The sequence below is a fragment of the Typopeltis vanoorti genome, chromosome 7, assembly GCF_054136105.1.
Source record: "Typopeltis vanoorti isolate ZY-2024b chromosome 7, IOZ_Tvanoo_1.0, whole genome shotgun sequence".
Classification (NCBI taxonomy): domain Eukaryota; kingdom Metazoa; phylum Arthropoda; class Arachnida; order Uropygi; family Thelyphonidae; genus Typopeltis; species Typopeltis vanoorti.
In genome coordinates, this window is record NC_143555.1 from 113,201,779 (window position 1) to 113,227,844 (window position 26,066).

General features: G+C 35.2%; 1 protein-coding gene across 1 annotated transcript in view; it reads left to right on the plus strand.

The window, feature by feature from the left end:
• The window catches only part of LOC150104979 (obg-like ATPase 1), a 343,661-nt gene that overhangs the window by 26,785 nt on the left and 290,810 nt on the right, over nt 1–26,066 (plus strand). The window contains exon 2 of the mRNA XM_090396086.1: nt 19,410–19,521. Coding sequence (XP_090252212.1) covers nt 19,424–19,521 — 98 coding nt within the window. The 5' untranslated portion in view covers nt 19,410–19,423. The remainder of the gene's footprint in view (nt 1–19,409; nt 19,522–26,066) is intronic.

A 26,066-nucleotide genomic window follows, 5' to 3' on the forward strand; every position in this document is an offset into this window, starting at 1 on the left:
AGCATTAAATAAAACTATAGAATAGAAAAAACATCATCACTAGCTTCCCAAATATAAATTCATTATCTGCATTAGTAATAATGGACCAAGATTATTTAATGAGTCCTACTACTTGAAAAGTTACACTGAAGGAAAAATTGCATTTTGTGAGGTGGTAAGAAAATTTTCTAACATTTTCATAATGAAAACATCTCTTTTGAGAATATTGAGGACCGTTGTGGAATTTATTTTGACACTGCTTTGTTCTATTGCTTCAGTAGAAAGAGCTTCCTATTTAATGAAATTATTATGGAGTAAGCAAAAAATGAATTGCATATTGACACAGTAAAATCAAAGATAATTATAAAAACATATTTCAAAGGAATGAAGTGCGATGATTTTCACAAGGTTGTGTGTAAAGAAAACCAATAATAAAAAAAGATACATTCTGCTGAAAAGTATAGACGAAACAAGAACATTTACACCCGTGATGCACCTGAGGTATTTGTTATGTATTTTTAGTGGCAACTTCACTTTATTATTAAAAATAAGACAGTCAATTTTTTTTGTTTATTTATAAGGGGGACCCTGGAAAGTTCTGATCAACACCTAGAACAAAAATGATATTAAAGCAACACTGATATAACCACAAGGAAGAATACTAGTAACAAAGTTATGAAGTTAACTTATGTTCTTATATTCTCATGCTTTTCCTTGTGGTTATATCAGTTGCTTTCATATCATTTTTATTCTAGATGTTTATCAGAACTTTCTAGACCCCCCCCCCCACTCATACTATTAGGTAAAAGCAGGTGCTAGGATCAAAAGAGTGGAAGCAGTAATCAGACCATGGAAAGAGGCATAAAGTCTCAGAGGTCATTCCAGTTTGCACTGTTGTAGTGTCATAGGATACGAGGCTGAAAATGACAATCTGTAGAAAAGGAGAGATGGACCATGGACCAAGGAAGATTATCTTACTGTTGGAGTAATTAGACCAGATGTGATTATACAGTTCCCATAGTTTGATCATACAGTTATCAGACTTGCCAAGAGGAGAGAACATCAGCAGAGATGGTGAGGATTATTAGAATTTTGGTGGGATGGTAAACAATTGACTTCTTTTTCAGCTTAGTCTTCAAAGTTGGAGAAGGGAAGCCAGTCGAAATTGTAGATGTTATAATCACCAAGGAAGATTATCTCACTGTTGGGGTAATCAGACTGTGTGTGATCATAAAGTTATCATACAGTATGTAATAATGTAATTAGACTTTCAGAGATGAGATAGTCAAATAGGTTGATGAAGTCATCAAAGTTGAGAGAATGGTACAGCCAGCCAAATAAGGTAAGGACATCTTGAGCCAAAGAGATCTGATAAAGGGGATTCCAGGCCTGATAATTTTGGTATGAGATGTCAGATCTGACCAATTCACAAAGTCTCATCCTTCAAAAAAAAAAAAAAAAAAAAAAAAAGGAAAACAAAACACTTTAGAAGATGTAATGAAGAAAGTTGGCATTAATATTAGAATTAACGTCTCCAATGGTAGTAAAGTCAATCTAAAAGTTTTTTTTTTTAATTTATTTATTGCATAGAAATCTGAGATTTTATTTTGGGATGTGTGTGTGTGGGTGGGTGTGGTGTGTATATGTATATATATATTTTATTTATTTTTTTTTTTTTGCAATGTTTTAAAGCATTTTTGATATTTTTAGTTGTTTTTTTTGTGAGAGATTTTTTAACTACAGTGACAGGAATTTTTATACTGTTTATCATGGTTGCAAGTGAAATATTTGGAAATTTAAAGAACAGGGACATTAACAGGTGGAATGAGATGGACTTGGGTATTACCACTCATACATAGGGAGTGTCCCGACCTGATTCAGGTGAGGCCTCAGACAGTGCCCTGTGCAACTGCTGTACTTGGACTCCCTCCAGGCATAATCTGGCAAAGTAAGCAGCAGCAGGATTGTTTGCCAATTAATCGGGAAGCCTCCTGAAGAGATACCAACAGGTTCAGTCCTGTGTACTGTCTGCTGGCTTGTCTCCAAAAACCCTTTTACTGCTGTATCCTTGAATAGAGTAAATACTGGCTTCCTAGTTGAAAAAAAAAATAAAATGAAATTAAAAAAAAAAAACTAGGGTGTACAGAGCATGTACACAGAAGCCTTCACCCACACTACATGTGTAGTAAGGAAGAGGAAGGAAGGAAGAACAGAAACCTTACTCTAGAAAAGAAACATGGCAAAGGGTACCTCATGCCTTCAAAAGGCAGGACACTGATGTTTCACCAAGTGATGAAAAGACATATACCACCTAGAGGTCTAGTTGGTATTTTCCTCTAACTAGGGAAGGTATGCTTTTAAGGCAGCAGTACTTGCCTCTCCAACATCCTTATTAGTAGATACAGACTGGCCATATACCACAGAAAGGTGGGAATGATTTGACTGAGAGAGGCTATGTATTGCAAGATTACCAGCCCTTAATGGCCCAAAGAAAGACAGACTAGAATCTTTCCTTTGGAAAGAATTTTTATGTATGAGGGATTTCCAAAAAGTAAGGTAACACATTTTTTTTCTTGATAACGATGAAAGGGAATGAAACACAGTGGACAGATAGACCCATTAATATCATTCAAAAAGACTTTTTGAATGTTACGTAGATTAAGGGAATTGTTCTTGAAGATTGTCAAGTGAAACTGCATGAAATTGCCCAAGTGGTGAACCTTGAGTAAGTCCGCTGTTTATGAAATTGTTCATGATGTCGGGGGCCGGCTGGAGATTTTGTGGGGCCTCAGGAAAAGTTATTAATGAGGTCCCAGAATATTTGCAAAAAATACTTTTTTTATCGAAAAATCATAGAATTTTATTAAACATCATTTACAAACTATTTCCTATTGCTTTTGTCAAAAATAATTAATAATTCTATTATCAAATTTTCTTAGAAATTTGAAAGTGCTGGGCCTCGGTCTTAGGCTCGAAAAACCGATGTCTGAGCCAGCCCTGCACAGTATCCTTGGCTTTAGAAGGATGTGCATCCACTGAGTGTCCCAAAAATTGTTAGAGCACAGGCAACATGCATGGGGATGTGTCTGGAGAATCTGTTGTGATATAGCAACAAAAGCAAGGATTTTCTCACTTGCCTAGTCACAGGAGACAAAACACGGGTTCATCACTTTACCCTGGAGAGCAAACAAGACTCCATGGCCTGCAAACATTCACAATCTCTTGCGTGCAAAAAAATTCAGAACTGTTCCTACTGTCCAACAAGTCGTGGTCACAGTATGCTAGGATCGCCAAGGTGTTCTTTTGGTGGATTTCTTGCTTGAAGGGTGGAACAATTGATGCAAAGCTTTCCTGTGCAATGTTGAACAAACTGAAAGCCAACATCTGGCTCAAACGACCAGTAATTGTTGGGAAACTCTGCTCCCCCCCCACACACACAGCCCAGACTTAGCACCTTCAGACTTCCATTTGTTTAGCTCCCTCAGGAATCATCTTTTCAGAAGGCATTTCACAATGGAGGAGAAAGTGTTCATCAGGCAGTTGCATGTTGGTTATTGGGTGTGGGCATGGAGACTTCTTCAGTACTGGTATTGATAATAAACTGATCTAACTGCTCTGTTGTTGAGACAAGTGCATCAATAAATTTGGAGACTTTGTGGAGAAGTTGCTCACTTATTTTTTTTGGTGCATAATTTCAACTTATTATTAAACATCCTTGAGAAAAAAAAAGTTATCTTACTTTTCAGAAACCCCTCCTACATATGTCATCTTCCATTCCTATGTTTTGAGGAGATGGCATGTTTGGTAACTCAAGACTGTGGAGTATGATATAGTTTAGATGTTGCTAATGACAAACAGCTGCAGATCTGGCAGTTTGTCTAAATTAGGATAGACTACAATCTTGAGGATTTGAAAAATTCCAGGGCAGTTCAAAGGGGAAAATCTGTCTTTCACTACTCTTTGTTTAGGCAAAAGGCTCCTTGAATACCAGTAGACTTAAGTAATTTAGAGATGCATTTTGACACATCTTTAACCCATTGCGATGGCAATTCATTTGACATCTTCCTGAGAGACTGGTAAAGGAGAAATTATAACTGTTAACAGCTTTGTTGAACAGTGAAGCCATTGGACAGGAAGATGGATTTGATAAACTGTATTTCTTCTGTCATTAATGTCTCAGTAGAGGGAGTGTGCTCAATAAATAATTTTTAATGGTGCCTGATTTTTGACAATGATATTGGTGTAACAGAGCATGCTATTGTCCATTGTGGGTTTTTCTTTCTAAAAACAGAAAAATGAAACTGGTTGATGAAGAATAAGGAGGTCTAAGAAGGAAATATGTTGGTTGCTTTCATTTTCTTTGGCCAAACTGGCAGCTATTTGTCATGAGGCACATCTAAGCTATATTAAATTCCATGTGCTTGAACAATTTGCACTTGCCGAATATGCCATCTCCTCTAAACATGGGATTCTTTGAAGAAGAAGATTAAAGCCCTATATAAATGTTTTCTCATTGAAGAATGATTGGTGAAAAAGAGAGCTGTGAAGTCTTGCTGTAATGCCATAATCTAAATAGATTTCATGGGCTAAGATTATAGGCCCAGTTTATTGGGAATTTTTTTTTTTTAACATACCTTAACTAATTTTTTTTTAATAATGCAGAGTAGCAAGGTCTGAACTTTAGTGAAGTTTGGATCACGATGTTCTATATTATTCACATGTTATTGCCATATGTGCATTGTTGATTGTTCAGCTACGTTTAATCGTGCCCTGTTTAATATTTGAATTTTATGCTAAAGATGCCCTTGTTACTTACGCAAAAAAATTGTACAAATCTCATGTAAGTCTTTCGTTGTTAATTATTTTTTTCTAAGCAAGGATCATTCTCAGAAGTTTGTTGTCTTAACTAAAAAAGTTGTCTTAAAATTGCCACAGAATATTATAATAAAATGCTGTGTTATAGTTTTGCTGTGCACCTTAGTGCATGTGAAGCCTGTCAGTTTAAAGTTTTTACAGTGAGGTAACAATTAGACTCAACCGAAGTGAAATTCTCATGACAAGATAAAAACATTGGGGAGGATTGTCCAGATGGTAACTTTTTTGTACTATGAACCCTAATACAGTATAGATCTTTTATCTTTTCTGAAAAACAAAGCAAAAAAAAGTTAATGGAGTTATCCAACAAATATATCATGTTTGTTGGATAACATTATCAAACACTATAATAAATTTAGTTTAATCCTTTATCCAAGTGTGAGCAAACAAAGTTTGCACCTGAAAATATCTTCAGGACTGAGGTAAGGTGAACCGAGCTAACATCGCTCCTATCTCAGTATCTCCCATAATGCAAAACACATCTCCTTGCGGATATGTATAATATTATGCATTAAGGGAAGAGCCACTACCCATACCAGTTTCAACCTTTATTGAGGTCTCATCGGTGGGAGCCAGGTCCAGAAGTGAAGATACCAAGGCAGAAGCAATGAAGAGGCCATCTTTACCTATAGGAGTTGCCAAAAGGTGTGCCACCTTATTATTAAATTACTCTGAATTTAGAGAAAGATGTTGAAAGTTTATTTTTCACTTGGTTAGACTATAATAAATTTAGTTTAATCTTTTTTTTCTAAGTGTGAGCAAACAAAGTTTGCCTGAAAATATATTCAGGTGTTGTACTACCTTACCTCAGTCCTGAAGATATTTTTAGGCCCAAACTTTGTTTGCTCATACTTGGATAAAGGATTAAACCAAATTTATTATAGTCTAGCCAAGTGAAAAATAAACTTTCAACATTACTAAACACATCATTGTTGATCACTTCCTGGTTGGTTTTTTGATTTAGCCTCCCATTTCTTCTTTTGAGTTTATTGTCTCTAGAGAAGAAGGCATTAGTGAGTTCAGCAAGTGTATATGAAAATAGTAACTCAAATGCCCTCTGATTGGCAATGCCATGGATATTATTAACATCTGATCTCCATGGCATCATTGACTCATCGTGGGAGGTACACACCATTGCACACAATGCTCATTGAACCATGATTTAAACTGATTCAATGCGTCTACATTCACAACACATTCAGGCAATGCATTTCACTCGCCAACCATTCTCCATGCAAAGAACCTACTCCTCACTCTTCTGCTCACACCCTCCTTATACAGTTTCCAGTGATATCCTCTTGTTCTACTCCCTTCTTCCATTCTATGAAAAATCTCCTCCATGTCAACCTGATAACAACCCCCTGACTAGCTTATATGTCTCAACCAGGACATAACCCCCCCCCCTTTCTTCCTATTCATGAGGCGCTGTAACTTGCATTCTTTCAATCTGTCCTCGTACTTCTCATTCCAAAGACCACTGACTGAATAACAATGGACCAAGGACTGATCCATGAGGCACACCACTGATTACTTTGAATCTTGCAGATTCACACCCCCATATGCAACTTTTTGATATTTGTTAGTCAGCAATCCCCTTATCTATGCAATAGTTTATAATCCAATCCCATATTCTCCAATTTATGAGCAGTCTTCCATGCTATATTCTGTAAAAAGCTTTAGCAAAATCTAAAAGTGTCATAGTGTATCCATTCCCCTTGTCTAACTCAGTGGTACTGTACACCCACAGATGCGAGACCTTTCAACACTTCTACACATGTCAGAAGAAGGAGAATCCATTCCGATAATAGGGTAATCAATCCGTATTGTGGGATGTGTTGTTTATTATTACATGTCGGAAAATTAACTTCTCTTTTATGAATATTGCAGTTTATAAAGTGATAACTATTTTACTGCAATATTCATAAAAGAGGAAATTTTTACTTATAAAACACATGATTTCTCGTGTTGGTGACTAATTCGTACATCACCTTATTTCTTTTTCCCCTTCAACATGAACTGACTCTTCTTGGCACCGAGCCAACTGAGGTTCTTGTATTTGTGGTCGGACAGTATAACATTATTATAGAATGTGAGCAAGTTGCTAAAACATGACCTTCCTTTAGTAAACCAGTGCTGCTTGTTGCAAAGTAGAGATTCACTGTTAACCTATTTCTGAATGTGAGTCTTAACCACTTTACCAAATATTCACCACCACTCCTGAGATACTGATTGGGTTCGTAGTTGGTTATGTCGGTTTTGCATCACCCTTGTGCAATAGGATTATCATACATTCTTTCCATTCCTATGGAATCTTCCGTGTTCTGAGACTCAAATTATATAGCCTGGTCAAGGAAATAGCCAGTTCAACTAAACACTCTTTTTGCATCCTTGCTGACATCCAATCAGTTCCTATTGCAGAATTCTTATTTAGTTTGTACAACAGCTCTAGTACTTCCTCCTCATCCATATGAGTGAAGGGATAGCAGTGAGTTCAATGTTTGCATATACCAGGTCGATAGCTTTTAGCAAAATGGCTGCTCATTAGTTGAACAATCACTTCTGCATCAGGACACCTGTATATCATTTGCATTCAGTAGAGGTATTCTTTCAAATTCTTTCTTTCTTTTACATGCAGCATAATGATAGAATTCTTTTGGGTTGTCTTTAACTTGATGCCAGATTCTTTTCATACTCAGACTTAGCGTTCTGTACGACACTTGTGACTCTTCTGGCCTGCTGCTTATAATTATCATAACTGACATCATCCTTATGTACATGATATTACTTCCACACCATTTTTTTCTTATGAATCTCTCGCTTAATTTGATTACACATCCATTTCACTCCTACTCTATTTATTCTTTGAACTCTAGGGACACATTCTGATATCTCATCATTTAAGTATTTTTTAAACACTTCCTGCACACTGTCGATATCCTTCCCATCGAATAACTGATACCATCTTTGACCACGAGTTCATTCTGTCATATGCTGCTTGACGAAGTTGTCTCGCAACAGCTCAATAAATTCAATATCCATGTTGAATTTATTGAGCATTCTTCTCATGCGATTTCATAACTACCCGATCATTTGTTCAGGTAATTAAAATTTCTCATTATGATTAATCTTTTCACACCAATCATATGTATTTGGTGATGCATTTCTTTGTCACTAGCAACTGATCCACCAGGTCTGTAACAACATCCCACTATGTATTTAATCGTGTTAGACTCCAGCTCACGCTAGATGGCTTCAAACTCACTGTTACTAGTATTGCAGACATAGGTCTCAACTCTAACTGGATTCAAGCCATCTGATATCATTAGCAGCATGCCCCTCTTCTCCTATCAGTGGCTATGATTGGTTATTGTGTCAACCAATCCAATTGAACGTTGTCATTTGTCATGAGTTGCTGTTTTTGTTTTCTGAGTGTGCGTGAAGTGTGAACCGGCATGTTTAGGACACCAATATAGACAAGTTTTTAATATATAATTTTCTATAAATAATTTAACTTTTTTGCCTAAATTTACATTGGGAAATATAGGCAAAATTTTTTGCCTATATTTCCCAGTACTAGAGCCGTTGCACAAACAATGTTGATGATCTATTGAATGTCCTGTTTCCTGTCAGAGCTTTGACCGATTGTATGATTATAGTTGAAGGTGGTTGAAATGTGTGTATAAATAAGTAAAACGAGTTATTTTAGCCTTTCTTTGGTTCATTCTGAAAAAATTATTTTCCAAGTGATTACTTTTTTTTGATGTCTGCTGATTTCTATGCGTATTTATATGGCTGTATTTAAAAATCATATCAAAATACAAATTATTCATGTCTCACTCTAGTCAATGGTAATCTAATATCACCATGAAGTACAAACTCTTGCCGCTTCTCACATAAATGCCGCACATGAAGCATAGCTATCGTTCATTTGACCTTTATGCTTTCCATATTTAAAATTATATTAATTGATAAATTGTATCAAGATTAGAGCATGACATAAATGGACTTCAACTAAAGAGCTATAAAATCATTAAAAAAAAACGACTCAAGAAACAAAGGATAATTTTTAATTAGAAGATCCCTCCCCAAAAAAATGGACCAATCACTACACTCAGCTTCTAAACAATAATAATCAAATTGAAATAAAACAAATAATAAGTCAAGAAACAAATGAAGAACCAATACAGTTTAATAATCTAAAGAAAATATTGGAGAAACTAAAAAAATAGAAAAGCTACAGGAGAAGATGAAATAAATTCAGAAGTCTACTACAAGTTCCATTTTAATTAAGATTAATTAAATTCCTAAACAGAATATGGGAAGAAGGAAACATCCCACAAGAATGGAAGACAGCAATAGTCATAAACATATTCAAAAAAGGAAACAGAAAGGATTGCAGAAACTACACAGGAATATCCCTATTAAATACGTGCTATAAAATATACCCAGATATAATTAAAAATAAATTAACACCATAGGCTGAGGAAATTATTGGAGAAGAAATAATGCGGCTTTAGGAAGAAGATCCTGCACAGATCCCATATTTACAATCAAATTATAGAAAACAGAATAGAATTTAGTTTGCCAACATATATGGCCTTCCTGGATTATGAGAAAGCATACAATCAAATTAACAGATCAAAGTTAATTAATATACTGTGTGAATTGAAAGCTCCACCTCAAACTGCCAAAGCAATAGCAAATATAATAAATTTAGTTTAATCTTTTATCCAAGTGTAAGCAAACAAAGTTTGCACCTGAAAATATCTTCAGGACTGAGGTAAGGTGGTACATCCTTTGGCAACTCGTAGCAAAGGTGGACCAAGCTCTCATCACTCATTGTCTCAGTATCTCCCATAATGCAAAGCACATCTCCTTGCAGTATACTGCTATGCATTAAGGGAAGGCCACTACCCAGACCGGTTTGGACCTTTATTGAGGTCTCGTCAGTGGGAGGCAGACCCAGAGTGGTGATACTAAGGCAAAAGCAATGGAGAGGTCACATTTACCTATACGAGTGATGAGAGCTTGGTCCAACTTTGCTACGAGTTGCCAAGACCTTACCTCATTCCTGAAGATATTTTCAGGTGCAAACTTTGTTTGCTTACACTTGGATAAAGGATTAAACTAAATTTATTATAGTCTAACCAAGTGCAAAATAAACTTCCAACAATAGTAAATATAATGGGGAAAAAAGCTATATTAAAATTAATAATGAAATAACCAAAAAAATTAAAACCAATAGAGGTCTCATTTAAGGAAGTGGATTATCACTAGTAATCTTCAATATATATATATATATATATGGAAAAAATTTCAAGAGAGTAGAGGAAAAAGAAAATCATGGGAAATAAAGAATTAACCAGCCTTGAGTATGCTGGTGATCAAGTTATTTTTGCTGAAAATGAAGACCAATTACAGAAAAATCTACACAATTGAACAAAACAGTAGAACAAACAGTATGACATGAAAATCTTAATAAATAAAATGAAATCAATAACATTTCAAGGTAAAGAAATTAAAAGATGCAAACTAGTCATCCACAGCAAAGTAATAGAACATGTGAACAAATTTAATATCTAGGAAATTAAATAAGCCCCCAATGGAGAAATTGACATTGCATATAAAAACAAAAATTCCTCTCGGTCATTGGAAAAGCGTTCAGAAACTTTGAACAACCCAAATAAAACTATATAAAACAATAGCCAAACCAATTCTGAAATATGGCAGTGAAACATGGACTTGGGAAGAACAAGATAAAAGATAAGCGGAAGCTGCAGCAATTAAGTTCCTAAGACCACTCGCAGGATACAAAATAATGGACAAGATAAGAAATGAAGAAATAAGAAAACAATTATCCATAATTAACATAACAGAAGACATCACAAACTATAGAAAAAACTGGAAAAACCATGTAGAAAGAATGAATGAGGACAGATGGCCAAATATTGCCCCTGGAAATATAAACCAAAGGGACACCGATCAAGAGGAAGACCCAGGAGGGGATGGGCAAAAAATTTTTTAAACCCTTGAAAACGTTACAGGCCAATACTTGCGTAATACGGGAAGCCAAGAAGATTTGATAGAAGAATTAATTGATAAAAGTATTCAAAGGTATCTTATATCAAAGGTTAATTGCATTGGACCAATTAAGATTAGTGCCGATTTGCTGTGCTAAAATGTTCATGCATCAATAAAAATGCAATTATACAATCAAATTGATGTGTAGGTTGCATAAGCCACACAACAGCACACTTAACCCTAATGAGCATGCAATGCCACTGGTGTATATACGAAAGGGGGGTCTGGAAAGTTCTAATAAATTTTTTTTTTGATAGAACAAAAATTAATTAATTTTATCTCTTCTTATATATTCTAATAGAAAAAGGACATGGAGGTTAAAAGGTTTTAAGATATGTTCTTTCTTGTGGTTATATTAGTTGCTTTAATATAATTTTTATTTTAGGTGTTTATCAGAATCCCCCCCCCCCTTTGTAATGTGTGCGTACAAAACTTGCACAAAAGCCAAGTATATAATTTTATCTTTCATTCCCATTGTTCACATTTGCCTCCTGCACTTGATTCCCATAACCTCTCTAGACTTCACTTTCTTCCCTGCTAACAACCCCATAGACTGCACATTTTTCTTCTTTAGCTTGCTGAACCTCTTTCTTCACTGCAAATGCCAATTTCTTCCATTTTTTTTTCCTCTCTTGAGCTCTTTCAGTCCGACCCAGGATTCCCATCTCACCTAAGCTTTTATGCATGTTATCTTCCCAGTATTGCCTCAGTCTTCCTCTAGGTTGCTTTCCATCAGGCCTCATCTTGATTTAGCGATTCTCTCCTCACCCATTCTTTTTACATGTTCAAGCCATTTCAATCTGCAAGCTCTGATTTCATCTCTTAGAAAAGGGGATATATATAGAATTAATATAGTTCTCGATTATGGCATCGTCTTCATTCACCTGTTGTGTTATCTCATACAGGTCCAAAGATTTTTCTGAAGATTTTTTATTCATAGGTCTGCAAAGCTTTTGCATCTTGATCTGTTATGTTAAGGGTTTCTGCTTCATATAAAACAATAGGCTAATGATTGTCTTTTATATCTTTATTTTAATTCTACTGGATAGCATTTTGGCAAATAATAAATGATGTAGTGAATGATTAGATCCGATGGAGGCATATATTCAAGCTTTGTATTTCTGTATACCAATATTATTATCTTGCATAATCACTATTCCAAGATATTGGAAGGAAGTATCATTTTTGAATTTCATGTTATTGATAGGAGACTGGCCATTATTTCCCCATGATTGTTGTTTCTAAAAAAAAAAAAAAAAAAAAAAAATCAGCTAACGCCTTTTTATTCCCGTATAGGGAGTAGGCGAGGCCGTTTAGCCCTACCTAACTTTGGAGACTGAGTGGACAGTTCATTCTCCACTGATACCCAATCAGAGATAGCTGACCCAAGGCTATCACTAATTAAGTGGCACGCAGTGAAGAGGCAGCTCAACAAGTGCTGCCATCTCATGGTCCCTAACACAATATATTTAATGTCTGAAATAGTGTGGGTTCTACAGTCGATTTTCTTGAGTTTACGGGACGAAAAACCCGGGTTTCTGTGAGAAAAAATCTGCTTGCCTGTGCCAGAGATCGACTAACTCGGGAACCGGTCGAAAAAAGGCTTAGAAAAATTTCCTCTAGTCGCCAACTAGATTCGAAACACCAAGTCTTCATTCATGTGGTCAAGTGCTATGGTGTGCAAATTCCACATCCACTGAGCTACAGGCTCTCTGATTGTTGTTTCTACATACTTATAAATATTCATTTTTATCCTGGTTGATTTGTAATCCTAGTTTTTCAGCGGATTAAGGTTTCTGAATATTAGTAGCTCTAGGGGTCCTGATGCAATTTTAAGTTGAGTGCTCACATTTAATAAATGCTAATATTGAAATGTTTTTATTTTATTTTTTCTGCTCACTTCAGCGCCCCTTGAAGAAGGTGTCCCGATGCAACCCAATATCTGCTTACCGTGTTAAGTCGGCGCTGCTGAATATTATTCTGACATCTTCCACATTTTCTCCAGCTAAGCATATATCATCTGCATACTCTAATATTACCGTTCTGTTTGTGTTAATTTTTACAGTTTCTTGAATCCATTTTTCTAAAGCTAACTTAAATGGGGTGGGTGAAGAGTCAACACCTTTCTTCAATCCCATCTTAATAGCAAAATTTTCAGATCTAATTCCATTACTTAAATGTTTTGCTGTCAGTAGTGTGAATTTTGATTAAATTTATTATCTTATGAGCTGTATTCCAAGTCAATAATACTTCCCGATGACCTTCTCTATTAAGGTTATCATATGCTTTTCTGAAATATAAATAAAATATGGACCTGATGATTATATTCTCATTTTTTCTCTAGTACTGTCTTAGTGTAAAAATCTGGTCAACTGTGGACCTTTTTATTTGGAATCCTGCTTGATGTTTGCCTATATTTTCTTCAGCATTTGGTAAGATTTTTTTTAGTAAAATATTGGATAAAGCTTTGTCACCTATAGACAGAAGTGATAACCCTTTGCAATTTTCACATTCATTTTTGTTTCCTTTTTTATGTATTGATACGATTAGTGATTCTTTCCATTTGGAGGGTGTTTCTTCATTTTCCCATATTAAATTTACCAGCTTATATATTTCTGTAGTTAATTCCTTATCACCATATTTGATGAATTTGGCTACTATTCACTAATACTTAGTATTTTGTTGTCTTTGAGTTGTTTTATACTTTCTTTCTTCAGATAATGCAGGTTTAAATAGTTCTGAATGATAAGAGAAGTTTTCTGTTCAAAAGTCTCAGCAGGATCTTCACTGTTTAGGAGTTCATTAAAGTGCTCTCTCCACCTGTTTGCTATTTCATCTCTAGTAACTAGAGTTTGTCCATTACCATTAATAATTAATGTTGTCTTCAAATGTGAAGCTGTTTTTTGGTTTCTCATTTCATAGAAAATTTTGCTTTGGCCATTTAATGTAAATTGTTTCTTCCTTTTAAAATTTTGTTTTCTGTTGCTTGATTATTGTATTGTCTTCCTTGCTGCTCTCTTTGTATCCATGAGCAATATGAATATCAATTAGTTATTAAGCCAATTTCTTCTATTTTTTTTTCTTTACTGCCAGTTCACATTCTTCATTGAATAATTTCTTTCACTATATTTTACTTTGAATTCCATTTGAGTTTTCTGCTGCTATTTTTATGCTATCCTTGTTATAGATCCAGAGAATTTTCATTCTCTTTCTACTGCTTATTTTTCAGTTTTTTGTTTTAATTGAATTGTCTTCTCTCCTCTGTTTTATCTAGTTTGTTAATATTGTATCTCAAATAATTTGCATGTACTGAAAAATATTTACTGACCTTAAGAATAGGACCAATTAGAAAATGCACACTATCACACTCGGCTCTTCTGTGACCCCGATTATTCTGGATTCTCCTTATCCCGGTGATATACATTCATCTGCGGTTAAGCCATTAAAGGAAGGGACTTTTGGGAAAGTGGGAGTAAAGTAAAGTGGGGGAATGATTTGAGAAAAAAAACTTTTTTTTATATGTATAATATTATTATTTTTATTAAGGGTGGGTAGAGAGCGTTTTGGGAGGGGGGGGGTGAGAGAAGGTTCTGAAGATAGAAATTATTCTTCAGGGAAGAGGAGGAATTGATGGGAAAAGACGTTTCGACAGTGTGTCGCCTTTGGAACTCTTGGGGGAAGTAAAGACTATGTCAAGTCGGCTAGGTCTTTCTGTCTTTGGTGTGCTTGTGTTGTCTCCTATTGGTCGGAGTCGTGACCTAATTTTTATGTTATGAAGATTCCAACTCTCAGAGATTATATAGGGTCGGTGGATGTTTATTGAGTTTTCGTCACCTTTTATGGCTGTTGTTTCCAATATTTTAAATCGGCCTTGTCGATTTGTGGGGTATGTTTCTGTTGAAGGGTGTGGACTGCTATTTCAGTTTTTCCTGTACTTTGTATTCTGTTTTTCTTTTTGTTGTTGTTGCATTTTTTTATTGTTTAAATGTTCTGGAGATATTACAGTCATGGAAGTGTTCTTGTAGTCTTGCCCATAAAGCCTGATAGTAGAACCTGTGTAGGTGACATCGTAGTCTTTTTGGCAACGAAATTTGTAAACTAACGTTGTGGTGTTCTAATATTTCTTTGTGTGTGTGAAATTTTGTTGGTTTTAGAAGTGTTGCCAATTTTTGGTTTGTGGTGAAAACCAGCTTATAGTCAGTTTGTTTAAAAATGTATTTGTAGGCTTTGTATGCGTTCTGGATGTATGGCAGTTTGATAATTTTTTGTGTTGGGAGGTTGGTTTTGGTTGTTAGGTTGTTTTGCCTGGTTTTTGCTATTTTGTTGGCGTATATTAATTGTGTTGGGTAATTCCGATTTTAAAAAAATTTGTGTTAACTTCTTTATTTCTGTGTTGAGATAATTATGATTAGTTGAAAACTTGTAAGCAGTTATAAATTGTGTTAGGATGACTGATTTTTTTAATCGAACAATGATGGTATGAGTGAAAATGGAGGTGGTTTCCAATATGTATGGGTTTGTGGAATATTTTCATGGCTATTTTGTTGTTTGTTCTGACTAATGTCAGGTTTAGGAAATTGATGAATTTGTCCTGTTCAGTTGCTATGGTGAATTTTAGTCTGTTGCTGTAATCATTGAGGAATGCTTATAAGGTGGTGATGTGTGCTGGTTCTCCAATACATAGAATATTGTCCACGTATCGGCCATAAAAGCTGATGCTTGGGGTGGGGGTGAGTAGGAGTTATTCTATATGTGCTAGGAACAATTCAGCTAAATGTCCGCTGATGTTTTGTCCACTTGGGAGTCTGAAAATTTGGATATATGTGTTGTTGTTAAAGTTAAAGAAGTTTGCTGAGATTACTAGTTTGATTAAGTTTATGATATCAGTTGGTGTTAATTTTGTTCATGAATGTAATGTGTGGTCTTCTGTGAGTAGTGTGTGTACAATGTCTAGTGTTCTGGGTACGTCCACGTTGGTGTATAACGAAGTTACGTCCAGTGAAATGAGGACGTTTTCGTGGGATATAGTTAGGTTTTTTTTATTTTTTGGAAAAGGTCGTCTGTGTTTTTTTATCATAGATTTTGATGTTGTAAGTAATGGTTTGAGTAGTTTGGCTACGAATTTCAATAAGAGTGATGTGATGGTGTTTTTGTAAGAGACTATTGGCCGTATCGGGTAACCGCCCTTGTGGTGTTTTGTTTTTCATTGTGATTTTGTCTTTCTTGTTCTAATTTTTTAGGGTGTGTAGGGTGTTGCTGATTTGTTTTATGAGGTTTGGGGGGGGGGGGTCATTTTGGATTTTTTGGTACGTGTTTTGGTCTTTTAAAATAGCTGTTATTTTGTTCTGGTAATCTGTTTGGTTTATGATGACTGCTGTATCCCTTTGTCTGCTTTTGTGATCATTATATTTGAGTTCTTTTTTAATGATATCAGGGCTTTGTGTAGGTTGGGAGTAATGTTGGGTTTTACTATTAGTTTGCTGTTTATGATGTTTATTTTCTGGAATATTGTTTCTTTGTGGGTCAGTTTCTAGTTTTGCTTGGATTTCGATAATAATGTCTGTGTTTGGTACGTATTTTGAGGATACTGCAAAGTTTAACCCCTTGTTCAGAATGGTGATTTCATCGGCTGTGAGGTTATAAAGTGATAGATTTATAATGGAACTGTTTTGTGTGGGTTGCAAGGTAGAAATATCTGAAGGATTGGAAGCTGCACATTTGTTGTGTTGGGGGACTGTTAGAGCATTCCATTTTTTTTTCGTGTTGAGCTTCTATTAATTGTGTGTAGTCATTGATATGTGATTGGGTACTTTCCAAAAAAAAGTGCCCATTCGTTTGGGTCAGTAAAGTTCTCAGTCTGTTTTTTGTTTGGTAAATGTATAAATATATATATAAAAAATGTATTAATATGTATAAAACGGACTGAGAACTGTACTGATCCCAAACGAATGGGTACTTTTTTTTCAGAAATGTACCAGAGAATCACTCCTACTGAACTCCCCCCCCCCCAGCATCACCTTTTATGGCCAATACGTGAACGATATTCTATGCAATGGAGAACCAACACATCACCACCTTACAGGCATCCCTTAACAATTAGAGTAACAGACTAAAATTCACCACAGAAACTGAACAGGACAAATCCATCAATTTCCTAAACTTGACATTAGAACAAACAACAACAAGAAAAGAATAAAACGTATAGAATGCTTTTAGGAGATTTGAGAAATACAAATATAATGAAATATTCCACAAACCCACAAATACGGAAACTACCTCCATTTTCACTCATACCATCCTTATTCGATTAAAAAAGCAGTCATCCTAACACAATTCATAAATGCTTACAAGGTTTCAACTAACCATAATTATCTCAACATAGAAATAAAGAAGTTAACACAAATTTTTCAAAATCGGAATTACCCATCACAACTAATAAATTATGCCAACAAAACAGCAAAAACCAGGCAAAACAAACCAACTTCCCAACACAAAAAATTATCAAACTGCCATGCATCCAGAACACATATACAAAAGCCTACAAATACATTTTCAAACAAACTGACTATAAGCTGGTGTTCATCACCCAAAAATTGGCAACATTTCTAAAACCTACAAAATTTCACACACACAAAGAAATATTAGAACACCACAACGTTAGTTTACAAATTTCATTGCCAAAAAGACTACGATGTCACCTACACAGGTTGTACTATCAGGTCTTTATGGGCAAGACTACAAGAACACTTTCGTGACTCTAACATCCCTATTCCAGAACATTTAAACAATAAAAAATGCAACAACACAAAGAAAAACAGAATATAAAGTACAGGAAAAACTGAAATAGCAGTCCATCCATGCCCTTGAACAGAAACATACCTGCAAATCAACAAGGCCATAATATTAGACACACAGGAAAACAAAACAATGCTTAGAATATCAGAAACGATTGCCATAAAATGTGACGAAAACTCAATAAACGTCCACCGATCCTACATAATATCCAAGAGGTGGAAGCTCCATAATATAAAAATTAGGTCACGACTCTGACCAATAGGTGACAACACAAGCACACCAAAGATAGAAACACCTAGCTGACTTGATATAGCCTTCACTTCCCCCGAGAGTTCTGAAGATGACACATTGTCGAAACGGCTCGCACCCTGTTATTCCCACCCCCTGACTTTTTCCCATCAGTGCCACCTCTTCCCCAAAGAATAATTTCTATCTTCAGATCCTTCTCTGAACCCTCCCCCCTCCCTCCCTCCCAAAACTCTCTCTGCCCACCCTTAATAAAATTAATAATATTATGCATATAAAAAAACTGGGTTTTTTTCTCAAATAATTCCTCCTCCTTACTTTACTTTACCCCGACTTTCCCAAAACCGCCTTCCTTTAACGGCTTAACAGCCAATGACATTGCATAAAAAGGGGCACTCCTAAATGAAAGTAGGCTATATTAGCCATAAAAATGTTTAAAGAATTTTTTTTCTTCTTTGATAATATAATTTAGTATTGCTGTTATTCTCAGGCCTCAGTGCAATTACAAGACTCATTGCAGGTCTTCTTTAAATATCACAGTTTTAAATCTATTCCCTATCTCAGGAAATGCATTCATTCATCTTGAAAATTTGCTCTTAAAAATCTTCATAACTTTAGCTGCACAACAGGAAATCTTACTTAATTATTGATTTCTTAAATATGTAGAAAGGCGTGTGTTGTCATTTCATATTGTGTTTTTGTAATGGTTTTAATTCACAAGATAATAAGAAAATAAATAGGATATTTATTTACTTAGTGGCTGATATTTTGGTAGTTTTTATCTCCAGCATCTTCAAGAACACAAACGGTTTGTTGCAGTATGCAAACAGCAACAATTAGTTAACCATGGGAACAGTGTAAAACTATAACAGACAACACAAAAAAGAACTAAAGTCCTAATTGGCATCATCTGTTGTTGGATAATACAAGAGAAGTGGTAATTTTATCTTATAATAACTGTCTCCCAGGTTTTTAGTAAATTGATCATGCCATAATTTTTGAGGTTTAGATAATATTTTAAGCTGCTGCTGTTTCCAAAAACAATCTCTCTCTCTCTAACTTGTAATGATTTGGATGTAGCACTTTGATTTTTTTTTTTTTCCCATCTGATCCTCTGAAGAGGGGTTTCCAAAGCATGGTCTACTAGTCTCACCCAATTGCTAATTAGCTTTAAGGGAAAAGAAAGAAAAGCAATTAGTTATTTTTTTTTTTGTGTAGTTGATTATTGCATTAAAAAGAATGTAAAAGATCAAAGCATTGTTTTGGATGCTAATATAAAATATTAATAATCTAAGAAATATTATTATACTTAGATTTAATCTATAATTAATAATTATATATTATAAGGTTTATAATTTATCTTTTTATAATTAATAAAATAAAAAAGATTAATATAATTAATGTCAATAAATAATTAGTTATTTATTTCATAGGTTCTTTGGTAAAGATGCCACCCAAGAAAAAAGATGAGCCAGAAAGGGCCTTGCTGATTGGCCGTATGGGAACAAATTTAAAAATTGGTATTGTAGGATTACCAAATGTTGGGTAGGTTGAAAAGAAACCTAATCTTGTTCTGTTCTTAATATTATTTGTCTGTTTGTTTGTGAGAGTTTTTTTTTTTTATTATTATTCCAGTAAGGAACTGTTTTTCCAATAGTTGTCACATTGTGCTATTTTTTACTTGAAGGATTCATTGCAGTAAACTATCAAAAATGAGAATATTGTTCCAAAGAAGGTGGTAGATGTGCCAACATGTTCATTTAGGAATTTTTTAGGATTTTTTGAAATCTTAAATTATCAATATCTTAAAAAAGCTTCTGTTCCTCAACCATTCAATTACTAGCTATAATGTTTAAAGTTGTGTTTAAATATATAGTATACGGAAACATTATTTTATATTATATTTTTAATATGAAAATAAAAATAAGATTTGTAAAAATAAAAATTTTGCTTTTTATAAAGCCTGTGTAGCTCAGTGGATGTGGCGTTTGCACACCATGGCGCTTGACTGCACGAAGGAAGACTTGGTTTCGAGTCTAGTCGGCGACTAGAGGAAATTTTTCTAAGCCTTTTTTCGACCAGTTCCCGAGTTAGTCGATCTCTGGCACGGGCAAGCGGGTTTTTCCTCCCATAAACTCAAGAAAATCGACCATAGAACCCACATTATTTCAGACATTAAATATATTGTGTTAGGGTTAGGGGCCACGAGATGGCGGCACATTTGAGCCATCTCTCTTCACTGTGTTCCGCTTAATTAGTGATAGCCTTGGGCCATCTATCTCTGATTGGTACCAGTGGAGATTGCACTGCCCACTCAGTCTCCAAAAGTTAGATAGGGCTAAATGGCCTCACCTATTCCCGTATACGGGAATAAAAAGGCGTTAGCTGATTTTTTTTTTTTTTAAATCATATACCCGATAACTTGTAGGATCTATAACACAGTAATTGGCGCCCTGGGTGTGGGTGTAAAGCAAGAATTAGAAAAGAGGGATATTAATTTTTTTTAAGGCACTCAGGTTGTAGTTGATGGGGAACATTGGTCAGTAGTTTGCTGCACACATATTTTACTTTTTTTTTTTTTTTTGGAATGAGCTGAATTGATTATAGGCATGTTTTCATGTATTACAATAAATGCTAGCTGAGTATAATAGAGTGTAGAGATAAAACAGTATAGGACAGGTGTTAATTCTGAAACACAACTTTTGAGTACAAGCAAGGAGATAGCATCAAGATCAGAGGTTTTTTTTGTTATCTTGGTTATGTAAGAATTTTTTTATGTCTTTTTTGCCAACATCTCACGGAGGCATGTAGTACTCAGTACTACATGCCTCCATGTATGGCAGTAGATGACTTGTCATTTATGCAGGGATTGTAGAAGAATTATCCTAGCAGGTCATTAGGTGGTTTTTTACAGCAGTGCCTTTTTGGGTGAGCAAGAGGCAGGGACACAGAGCAAACGTTACACTTCATGGCCTTCACAAGTGACCAGAATTCATGATTGCAATTTTATGGAAGGCAGATTTTCTGTATTTGGCTCTTTCAAAGTCAGATTTGGATTATATTTATTTATTTATTTTTTGATCATTGTTTTGTATTTTTGTATGTTTCAGCATAGACTGAGAATGAGGCAGGAGTTCTTATAATTAAGTCACTTAACAGTATGCTGAATATTTCTCTTGGACTGCCTTTCACTGTTGTTAAACAGTGGCATAGGTAACTGACAGGAATTTTAAATTGAGTGGGGAATGAAGGTCTTTGTTCCAGTGAGAGAGTAGTTCCATAATAATCTTGCTTACAGTATTTAGTCTGACCATGGAAAGGAAGACCAGTGGTGGTCTAGTATTAAAGATCAAAGGGTTGTGAATGGCTGAGTTTAGGATGTTATGAAACAGGAAACTTGCACAAAGGTATAATCCGAGTTATTGAGAGAAGAGGGATTGGCTTCTGTGTTATATTTAGGAGAACTGACCAAGCCTGTCTGTTATATTTAGAAGGTGAACCAGTCAAGCATATTGAGAGAGTAGTAAGATTATCCAGTATTCTGATTTGTAGATGGTAAATTTGTGTTAGATCATTGTTTATAACAAATACTTCTGCATCTCTTCCAGCTTGGTCAGTGGAATTGAAAAGGGAAGCCAGTTAAGAGTTGTGGACATTGAAGTTACTGAAGCTAGCCCGAACAGTGAAATCATAGAAAGTTGAAGAGGTCATGGTGAATTTAAGAATTTCGAGTGCAGTAGAGAAAGCAGGTTGATATAATAGGATAAGGAAACCTTAAGACAGAGAAAGTCAAAAACAGAGGATTCTAAATGTGTTATTCTCTGGCATGGGACATTGGATTGAACAAAGGCACATGCCACCTTCGAGGCAGAAGGAATCATTTGGGGTGCTTGCAGAAATAGGACATCAGGTCTGGATGTTGTGTTTCTATAAGTAGTGATCTACATTATATATGTATTTATATCACAAATGTCAATGAAGTGGATTTTGTAATGATTTTTTTTGGAGAGATTATTTGTATTTTTTAAATGGTTTTATTTTTTAGAGATTTTTTTTTTTTTTAAACTGCAGTTAAGAAACAGATTCTTGGACATACCACTCATATAGGGTATCCAGTATGGCATATCATGGCCTTGTGAGCCGCTCCCCTCCCAACATTTGTAGGGCCTGGGGCCCACATACCATATGTCTATATATATTTAAGTTATATCCACCTACCTTGAAAAATATACCTTCATAATGACAAAAATAAAAAAAATGCATAAAACTAATATTTCTGTAAATCGACAAAACGTCAACAAAATAACTGAAATTAATTATTATTGCACATGTCTAGGTGTTCTGTTGATTGGCAGTGATGTTGGAATGAGTAATAAAATAAAGACATGTAATTCATAAATGGTTATATATTTATTCCATAAAATTTATTTTTCCATAAGATTCATTCTGAATATTCATTTTTTATTTCTCTTATTTAATAATTTTTTATTTTGTAATATGCAAGTCCCTTTAATTTGCAGAGCCCATGGCAGGTTCCTCCCCCTGCCCTCTTTCCCAGGTATAGGGGCACACCACTTGAGAGTTTCCTCCATATACCTCTACTCAGACTCCTTTCAGGCATGATCTGGCAGAGTATGTGGTAGGACATGTTGTCAGGTGTTCAAGTAGTAGCATGATTATACACTAGCTGATCAGGAAGCCTCCTGTTGCATTACCATTTCATTCATTCCTGTGTGCTCTCTGGCAGACACCCTGTTGAATTGTTTTGCTGCTTTAGCCTCAAATGGAGGAGAATGTTAAAGTGCAGTAAAACACATAGTATCCATTTACTCTTTAGTAACTTTTTGATGATGATGAGCTAAAAATGAACTGCTAGCTCATCATTGATGTAATCAGTTGCAGAGATAACTGGTTTGAAGTATGAATGGAATGCTAAGTTGCTAAGGAGTGGCCTGATTTACTGTAGTAGTTAAGTGATGTTCAAATGGAATCATATTATTATTATTATTATTATTCGTGACACCTCCAAGGAGTCTCTGCGGGATGAAAAACCCGAGTTTCCGGGAGAAAACCCTGCTACCTCCGTATGAGATCGGCTAATTCACCTTCAATTGAAAAAATCCATATAAAGATTCCTCCAGTCCATATACCAGTTTATTTCTAGAGTAGGGAAGTTATGGTTGGTAAAGTTATGGCTAAATTCTTGAAATGAATAGAGAGAGAGAGAGGTATAAAACTTTATTTCTGTGTGTGTGGGGGGGAGGGGTGCAAGGTTATGTTGAAGGGAATTCTTGTCTTAGTAATCTGTTTGCATTTAAAAATAAAGTGAAAAAGTCTGATAGATTGTTGTATAGCAGGTTATTGCATAAACTGGAGTAGACCAGAGTTGCTGACTGATGCATAGAACCATACTCAGGTTGCTACCATTTGATTTATATGGTAATAATATTGTGGATGACTTAATAGAGAAATATGCAGTTGTTTGCTGATTGATGCAGAGTTGATTTGATTAGTATTTCCTCTAGCACTTTGAATAGTCTAGTACTCTACTAGAAAATTTGAATAGTCTAGTACTCTGGAAGAATAGAATAGATTCCATTTCAGTGTTGCCAAGTTATGATAATATATTTTGGAAGTGATGAGATTACAAGCCGTACTGAGTGTATGCTGGAACACATTATATGAAATTGAGGAGGCAAAAGCTCTTCAGGTATTAGATCTTTTCAAAGCATAGCTGAGCTCATAAAAATCACCCATGTCATTTTAAAGTCTAAGAGTATAGTCAGCTAGGGACTTCACTGCTTTCAATCATAGACTACATGTTATTTACATGCCTTTTAACATATTCCATCAAAGATTTGCGGAAGGAAAAATCTCATTATTTTTTATGTGATTCCCACCCATGAATCCAGAACCACTGAATTAGATACTTTTATGCAGATGTATGTAAACATCACTTATGCAGTGTACTTATGCAGTTGTGTCAACTGTTTATGACATTTTTCATTAGAAGCTGAGTTATAGTGCCAAGAATGACAGTTTGTTTTGACGAACGTTCAGAAAATGAGTTTCAAATAGAGAGCTGCGATTGACTTTTGTGTTAAACTTGGTACAAGTTTTACCGAAATGCTTTAAAAAGAATACGGCGATGAATGCTTATCCTGTACTCAAGTTTACAAGTGGTTTAAGTGATTTCAAAGTAGTTGTGAGACTCTTGACAACAAAAAGCTGGGCCGTCCAAAAACTGGACTGAGCGAAGTTAACATCCAAAAAGTGCATGATTTCATCAAAGAAAACCTGAAATCATCCGTCAGATTGATTAAAGATGAATTGGGGATTCCAAAATCAACTGTGCACAATATTTTGACTGAGAGTTGGGCCTTCGTAAATTGAATTTGCGATTTGTTCCCCACAAGTTGACCGACGACCAAAAAATGTATCAAATTGAACACTGCAAGGACCTCATTAAAACCGCTCGTAAGGACTCAAACTTCCTTGAAACGATCATTTCTGGTGATGAAACATGGTATTTTGAGTATGAGCCTGAAACAAAATGCCAGAGTGCTGACCAATAGAAGAGGGGCATCTGAAAAAAAGTCAGTTAGAGAAGTCAAAAGTAAAGACAATGCTGATTTGTTTCTATGATTCCAAGGGCATTATCCACAAAGAATTCATTCCACCTGGACAAACAGTCAACGGTGAGTTTTATCGCAAAGTTTTGAAGCAATCGATAGCAAGAATTCGTTGCGTACTTCATGAATATCGTGATGCAGGCAGCTGGTCACTTTTGCATGATAATGTGCCATCTCATCATTCGAACATTGTGAGACTTTGAGCAAAAACCAAGTTTGTGTGTTGGATCACTCGCCATATTCACCTGATTTAGCACCCTGTGACTTCTTTCTCTTCCCCGACTTCATTTGCTGATGAAAGGAAAGCGATACGACACCATTGAAAACGTTCAAGCGGCAGTAACCACGACCCTCAAGAGTACCCAAAAAAAACTGATTATAAAATAAACTCATTTAACAAATTAATTGACCATGCCAAACGCTGTATTAAAGCTGAGGGAGAATATATTGATTGAAATAAATTATTTGAATAATTATAATTGGCCTGTGTTTTATTTTCTATCAAAAGTTCGGTTTCTTTTTGGACAGAGGGTGTATATTAAAAATGCTTATTCATGTGCATCCCCACATGTTCTAGGCAACTATTTAAAAAAAGGCTGCTGCTCAGTAATCATCAATAATGTTTCCATTTAAACTATTTATATTTGGTCTTTATATACTATAATAAACACAAAAACTAATTCTGATTATAAGACCATTGGTTTAATACGCATATGTACAAGAATGCTGACTAGTTTCGCTAGCATACTGTCTAGCTTTGTCAAGACTAAAAAAGGTGAAAAAAAATAATAAATGCAAAAAAAAATGAAAGAATACAGTAACCGTTTACAACGGTTAGGCAACCAAATTTGACAGCTCGCGTGACAATGTATGCATGTAGTGAGATGCTTCAGTCATTATTGTGAATACGCATTACATAGTTTTTAGCATACTGTAGTTCCACTATACTTAATGAATTAATCAGATTTTTCCATGTATCTTTCAATACTGCTCCTTGATTGCTGTTCAGGCTATTTCCTGTTCGTAGGACCACTGCTGCTTCTTTGAATGTTCTGCATCTGTAATCATACTCTATATATGGCATTGAGCTGTTTTCCCAATCTATTGCGTGGTTAGAAGTTGAGAAGTGATGCGCCAAACTTGAGGTATCTGTTCTGTTGTGATTTACATCTCCAACGTATTCCTTCTGTCTAATTTCCAGGTTTCTTGAAGTTTGGCCTATGTAGGAAAGTCCACAAGTGCATGGTATTCTATAAACACCTGCATATTTGAAAAATGAAACGCTGTCTTTAGGGGATCTTAAAAACTGTCTACTGGTTGCAGTCAATTTAAACACAACTCTGATGTTGTAAGGCTTCAAAATTCTAGCTATTTTAGTGAAGACTGAACCAACATAGGGGATGACTACGGATGAAACGTACTGAGTTTCATTTGTTGTTGGAGGTTATTTTTATAAAG